This window comes from Oryzias latipes, chromosome 12 (assembly GCF_053564925.1).
Source record: "Oryzias latipes strain Hd-rR chromosome 12, Olatipes_Hd-rR_3.1".
NCBI lineage: Eukaryota > Metazoa > Chordata > Actinopteri > Beloniformes > Adrianichthyidae > Oryzias > Oryzias latipes.
In genome coordinates this window covers 22957294-22964833 of record NC_136248.1, presented here as the reverse complement: position 1 = coordinate 22964833, position 7540 = coordinate 22957294, and the positions used below count along the sequence as shown (strand labels likewise).

General features: G+C 38.1%; 1 protein-coding gene across 1 annotated transcript in view; it reads right to left on the bottom strand.

Moving 5' to 3' along the window:
* Positions 1-1924: 1924 nt before the first annotated feature.
* The window catches only part of hcn1 (hyperpolarization activated cyclic nucleotide-gated potassium channel 1), a 74005-nt gene continuing 68389 nt past the window's right edge, over positions 1925-7540 (bottom strand). The window contains exon 8 of the mRNA XM_023960750.2: positions 1925-6334. Coding sequence (XP_023816518.1) covers positions 5280-6334 — 1055 coding nt within the window. The 3' untranslated portion in view covers positions 1925-5279. The remainder of the gene's footprint in view (positions 6335-7540) is intronic.

The window sequence follows — 7540 nt, the reverse complement described above, 5'->3', positions numbered from 1 at the left end:
GTGTATTGCCAGTGTTCGACAGCAGAGTCGCCATCGTGTGTGTGAATGGGACTGTGACTGTAAAGTACTTTGGGCCTTCGAGGAAGGTAGACAAGGTAGAAAAGTGCTACACAAGTTTACGCAATTCATACACGTATATCCCATTTACCATAATGAAAATAAAACTTGCTTTTAGATTTCACAACACTCCACTACAGCCTATGTTTAGAACATAAGGTCATATGTCTCACACAGCAATATGGTTAGTCACTCATGTACTCCAGCTAACCAGCAGTGTCATGATGAAAGCTGGTTATGACAACCCTCACATTTGAGCAAAGTGTCTATTACAGAAAAAACTGTGACATACACAAAAATCCTCCTCAGCACAGCTTAAGTTCAGATAAAGGGGGGAATTTCTCCCAATCACCTTTTCAAATGTTGTGCTGCTCATGTTATCCAAAGTCTTCAAGTAAATAGGAACTCCACTATTGAGATGCAGTAAGTAGTTAGATTACAGGTTACACAATATTGTAACACAGTAAATTTGAGTTTTCACACCACAGAGAAACAAATATTATAAAGGTCAAATTTTTAATTAATAGCAAAACACTGCAAGAGCTCTCTCAGGTAAACATAAACCAGAGCCAAAAAAATTAGTGTGTTTCTGCAGTTTGCATGCTTGAATCTTTCTATGCAGGTGTATTACACATAAAATATCTGTCATTGGTCGCTATGTCCTTTGGCTGCTTTTATGTCTCTTCCTCTTCTCATTGAAAAAGCCATTGCAGGCTGACATTGTTCATGAATCATTAATGTGTACAGCCTGTTACTCACATGACTGCCATGTCATTTATCAGAAAAAATAAAGTTAAAATTCTTCTGAGCCTATAAAAACATTTTTTACTTTCAAAGTGAAACTAAATATATCTATATAGTCTTTTTTTTCTGCAAATAAGCAGAAGAGAATGCAAACAAATAGATGATGGGAAATGAGTGCAGGCTTACTCCCCACCAACAGTTCCACTCACTACTCAGAGGCAAATTTCTAATTTTTACATGTTATTTTGACTAAAAACAACATGATCATAAATAAAAGACCACTGGGAATGCTTTTACAATTGATCAAAAATGAAATGTAGAGCAATGCAATTATAATTTTTTATTTAGCCTGGATTTACAATAATTTCATGACACAAAATGTCAAAAACACTATCATGACAGTGAGTCTTTCTTTGTCTTTTGTTGATTATGGTTCCAATACCAGCATTTAAGCATGTTAATCAGGGTTCTTATTCAACCGATTAATTGAAGCAATCTCTACAATTAAAGAGAAGTTGAACAATTGCTGGATGGGAGATGAAGCCATGTGTTAAACCCTTATTAGGAAACATCTTAGATGAGCTCTGCAAAAAATATGTTTCTGTACCCTTTTGTGTTTCCATTCTAACTTCAATGACATTTTTTTTTTGTGACAGACACATGCTGACTTGCATTTGTATAAATCTTTTTTCAACTCTGTTTGTACCAAACATCAAAGGAAATTTCTACTGTAGTCTATGGTACATGCCAAAAATGATCCTTCTGATTTAAACTTCCTGCATAATTTTCTTGCTTCTTGCTTGCAACTACTGTGAGATAATTCTTCTTTATCCCTTGTGCTATCATAGGCACTTTAACGTTGGGAGTGAGGTCATCTAGACCCCACAAGAACAGTGCGCTGAACCTTTTTTCTTCAATGATTTGTGATCTTCACTGGTGTCCATGGATTACATGAAATCCTCTCCACCTTTATCCACCTTTGTCATGGTAGGGAGAACACGTCAATGTAAGGATGGGGTCATAGGATAGCACAAGGGTTAAGCATCACTGGTTCAACTCAGCAAATTGTAAATAATAAACCCGACACCCTCCTCTGCGAAACAACAGAATCATACACACTCCCTTTAAATGACAATATGTCTTTTATTTTCTATATTTTCAAGGTTTATTATTTACAAAGAAAAAAAATCAAAAAAGAGTTTTTGACAAACATTGTTTGTCTGCATATTATTGTAAGAAAGTTTACATTTACCTTTCATTCTTTCATATTAAGTAACCAACTGACAGTTCGTTTCTCTAAGCCTTGGGTTAGATGAATGAGCCAAACAATAGTGATGTAAGGTTGAGGGTAACAAACATCTCATGGTCACTCCCACCCCACTATCCACTCTGCGTATCATGAGTAAACATGAGAAACATCTGATCATTCAAGCTAATTAAACATTCTGCTTGTTCACTCGAACCATCAAAACAAAAAAAGAAAGGGAAAGAAAGAAATGTATGTGCTGATATGTTGACAGTTGTCAAACTGATAATGTGTAAGCTCATAAATTTAAGCCATAGATGACCTTTAATGCCCATTCCAGTATGTTTGTTGCAGTTGGGACAGTGAAAAACAAAGCACATAGTTAGGACGCGTTCCCTCTCCAAAGGCAAGTATCAAGAACAGCACAAACCAACAGTGCTGCAATCCATCTTGACTGTGCACTTTTTCTTATACGCTATGGCATATTCACAATTAAGTACTCTCGCTCGTAAATAGAACACCTCTTCCTCATTAGGACCTTAATCAAGATCAGGGTAGAATAAAATCCCCTGGTATGTATTGCTCCCTTTCCTACTGAAAGAATTATCTAGCTTTTCATTAGTAAGTCAGAAAGTGCAATTTAAAACAAAGACAATGACTTAGAATGTTTTGCTTTGGCCAGTTTCTTTCCACACATCAGAGTTCAACCGTAACATCAATGACTAGCTACAAAGACATGTATAAAGGTGCTCCAAATTTGTACAATGTCTCATTGAACGTGATATTACTGCAAGTCTAAAGATTGCACTTTTTTTATTGAAACTACATGACCTTATGACATTTTATAACCTGACTGAGTGAAAACTTCCCACGGAAGTTCCCATCATAAGATACCAATCGGATTAACTCGTACAATTGGCCATACTCGTTACTAACTCCTTTCTTGTATAAAAACATTGAGACATAGAACACAGAGTATAGTAAGAAAGTATGTGCAGCTGTGTGCAGAAATGACCCTTGAATGCACTGAGCTGACACTCTCAACAAAGGATGGAACATGGCGATAGTTTAGGCACAAATACTTTAGGATGTTCATGTAAAAAGTCAATGCTTCTGTTCACACAGAGATAACTTCTAAGCAGACAAACAATGAACAAAACAAGAATCTAACAGTACATTTAACGTCAACATTTTGAGATAGTATCTTTCTAAGTATTTGTGACAGTGCATGCTTTTCATGAGACTGGTGGGTGGACGGTATTGGTACACTATCGACACAATCTGTGGTAAAGACTTGTACATCTTTTGTAAAGTAGGATCTCTAAGGGGCTTAGTGACTGTGAACTGAAGGGCTGCATGGTACCACGAAAAATGTGACTCCAAATAGAAGTTGTGCATGACTGAAATTTTAGTCACATTGGATTACGAGGAGTGCAGTAAGGCCTCGAGCACAACTTTACAACCTACTCTATAGGTACAGAAAAAAACCTGTAAGCCATAGCTTGTTTAAGATGACTCAATACATAATATTTTGAATATTTAGAATTTGGTTTCCCCTTATCCTTTTGATAGTCACAGTATTTTTGCTCCTTACATTTACCATCCTAATGCCCAGGTCAGTTAAGAGTACCTAAGCCCACAAGATAATCATGAAAGAGACAGAAACCTTAATGCAAACCAGCATTTCCTTTCGTTCTCATAAAGGGCAGCACAGAAATGCCACCTGGTGAAAACACGTTCCCATGGACACTTGAGCAACTTGATACCTGGCATTTTTATGTGAAAACATACATGATGCTTTTCTGGTAGTAGCTACATCAATAATGAGAAGACAGCATGGACTTAACCAAAAATGAAGGTTAAATTGAGGTTTTTGTAAGCTTTTAGATAAAATACAGTCCACCCCTACATCTAAAGCAGCATCGACTCTGTGAAATACTAATGATATGGTTTTCAGCAGCTTTGGGACATGAGGCAAAAGAAGAAGTGTTTACATTTAACAGAATGATCTTGTCCACAAGTGATAAGCTTAAACGGAAAAACTGAATATCGCGAAAACCTTGTTTAGAAATGGCTATGAATGGCTTTCAATCAGGTATGTTTTAGCATCAAGTAGTGCTAGCTATTGCATTAAGGTTCATCTCCTATAAAACATACATTTTTTGTCCCCTAATTTCTGCCGCAATATAGATGATATCCAGGTTCCTGATAAAAGTAAGACATTGTTATGATAGAGAATGCACAACACAGTATCTGCAAAGTCTAGATCTACAAAACTATTTACAGCACACATATAAGTAATCTTTATGTCACAGTCTATTGCATAATGGTGATAATCTTTAGTTTATAAATATAAATATACACAGAACTTTTAAGCAACATTACATAACATCTCAGTCATCTAAACTCAAAATATGGAAAACAACAGCATCCATCTCCACACTCCACCTTCCTTTAAAAAATAAACATAGAAAGCAGCAGTTCCATTATCTATTCCCTTTGGACCCATAACACTATCATGGTTTAAATGTGAGCTTTTGTGGTGATCTAGTGGCTCCGAAGACTCTCTTTTCTCACTGAAAACAGCGTAACACTTGTTTATGGTATTTATGCTGATTCTGAAATGTCCTTAGTTTATTAATATGAGAATTGTTTCATCAGTATGTGCTTTTTATTTTGTTTTTCCTTTTCTGTAATAGTTACTTGCATTTATATTTCCACAGTGGTGTCTAAAGCTGCTTGATAGGAGAAGACAGTTCATTCAGTTAAAAAAAAAAACATTTAAAAAAATTCAAAATGCATCCAGTTGAAGAAATCAGAAAGAAAATGAATTAAAATTAAATTTTCGTATAATGAAATTTTTCATTTTTTTTTCAGAAAGGAAGACTTGAGTTTATACTACAGTTTTAAATTGCCATTGTCAATATTGTAGTTTTAATTTGATTGATATACACATACGCCCACACACACACTCATTCATACAGACAGAGAGAGACAGAGAGATGTATCATTATACTATACATTCTTAAGTTCAGGGAAAAAAATTGTCTAAAATATAATACAAGGGATTATATATACAGGAGATCTATGAGGTTAGTTGAGCAAAAAATTGGATAGAGATAAAATGCAGGAATTCATCATTTTTTTCCTTTTTTGTTCTATTTCAAAAAGGTAAATTAATTGAAAATGTGTTTAAGTTAAAAAAAAAAGGAGATGGGTGAGAAATATGAGATCATAAATTTGATGAAAATCGCATTTTGTCTTGCTCAGTCTCTGTACTGCTCAGGACAGAATCTCTCCTAGATCCAGGGGATTCCCTGTGCTGGGCTGAGGACGATGAGGCTGCTGCCACTGCTGCTGCCGCTGCAGCCGAACGCACAGGCGGCAAGGCTCCTGAAGACATCTGGCGGAACAAATTGACCCGCTGGGGCACCGTAGTGCGGATGCCACTTTGTAGATTTATTCCCTGGATGGCTGCCGCTGTTGGTGGCACTATGGAGGCCAGAGAGTCTCCAGAGGCTGGATGGGCTCTGGGCCCCAGAGACGTGTCATGTGGCAGTGATGGTTGGGAGGCCGATAAGTGTCGGATGTCTCGACTCAGGCTTCCGGACTGAAGAGCCTGTGTGCTCTTGTGGATGTCCCCCCGCTGAGGTGACGGGACCTGCTGCTGCTGCTGTTGAGGTGATCCTGCAGCAGCAGGTTGTGGACCAAGCTGTGGCTGTGAGGATAGAGCTGGTTGGGCAAGCGGCTGCTGGATTAGAGACAGCTGGGAGGCTGTGGGTGAGCCATACTGGAAGCTCCTGCTAGCCAAAGGGGTCTGCACTGGTGGGCTGCACATGGCAGCTGTAAAGGAGCATGGTGACATGACTGCTCCCGGCTGCTGCAACGGTGTCTGTGGGTTGGCTAAGGAAGAATTCATGCTGCCATGGGAAACACTAGGAGCTTGGTAAATCCCTTGTACTGCAGCAGCAGCACCTGGTGGCAGCATGCGGGCGACAGAGGCATTGGCAATAGCCGAAGCACTGTAGGTCATGGATGCAGAGGACTGCTGAAGCTGGGTGGTACCAAAGGCAGTGGAGTAGGGTGGCTGGGCTGGTGAGTTAATGATCGAGTTTCCAGACATTGGTGTCGAGTTCATCCCGGTGACCGACTGCTTGCGGTCCACCATCATCACCATTTCCCTGTCCTGACGGATAATCTGCTTCAAGATCTCGTTCTCCTGTGTGTTGAAAACGCCTGCGTTCAGATCCTTCTGGAACTTCTGCAGCAGCAGGGAGTTCTTCTTCCCTGTTGGGATTTAATTAGGAAAGATAAATACATACATCTGTGGCCATATTTGGTTAAACTACACAGGAAAAGGAAACCTAAGAGCCAAAACGATGCAGCTTGTAAGTTCAAATAAATGAGTACAACTTTTGAAGTCTTCATTGGCTTTGCAAAGGCGTCACCTTCAATGGGTCTGATGAATTATTTCCAGGATGTTTACTCTTACTAACTGCATCCTTTTAGACAGCCTTAGGACTATCATTAAGTATATATTAAGCAAAAAGGACATTGAATGACCACAAAAATGGGAAGTACACAGTTTGAGAAGAGTGAAGGAGACAAAAGGAGACAAAGATTGCTTGAGGTGTGACATGATAGCATAGACTGTGAAGGTGCTGATGTCAAAACACAGAAGAGGATAGATGAACTTCATCGACAAAACATTTCCTAGACAAGAAACACTAAAAGTCGGAGGTCTAAGAAGGAAAATGAAAACACAGTCACAGTCACAACTCAACTAAGACAAGTCACGTTTATAACAAAGTAAAGAAATCCTATTTTAGTTGGTGGAAATAGTTTCAAACTAGCCTTGAGACAAAGTAAGAGATCAGATCAACAGAGAAAATAAATGTACTTATCTTTACTCACTGTTCAATTTTAAATAATGAACAATTCCAGTTCCTGTTTATTAATATTGTTATCGTGGGTGGTGGAGTTAGCTAATATTATTGCCATCTTATTTAATGAAAACAGAAAACATTTGGACTGTCTTTTTTGTAATGTAAGGTCGCATAAATCCATCACCTGCTTTGGTCTAAATAACAAACTAAAAAAAAACTAAAAAAACTTTATTGATCGTTTTGATGAGAATATCTAGAACTGCTAATCATGTGAACGTAAAGTTGATGGGATACCTACTGTGATGAAAAAGTTATTCTAAGAATTAGCTTAGTTTAAAAAAATATACCAATTTTATTAAATGTTTCTCAGTTTAGTTAATACAATGAGTGTGTGTGGTATGCACAGGATTTGCAGTTGCCTGTAGCATGCTTACGCAAACTAAGCTCTGATTGTCTACTTTCCTAATTTTTAACTGTTATGGCCAACCTTATCACTTGAACAAAACAAATGGGATCCTAGAGCAGTGCCCAGGATTGGGGGGTGGGGGGGGGGGGGGAATTAAAAAAGATTTATATGACGAGTCTGCGTCTTACAGTTTTGCCCATT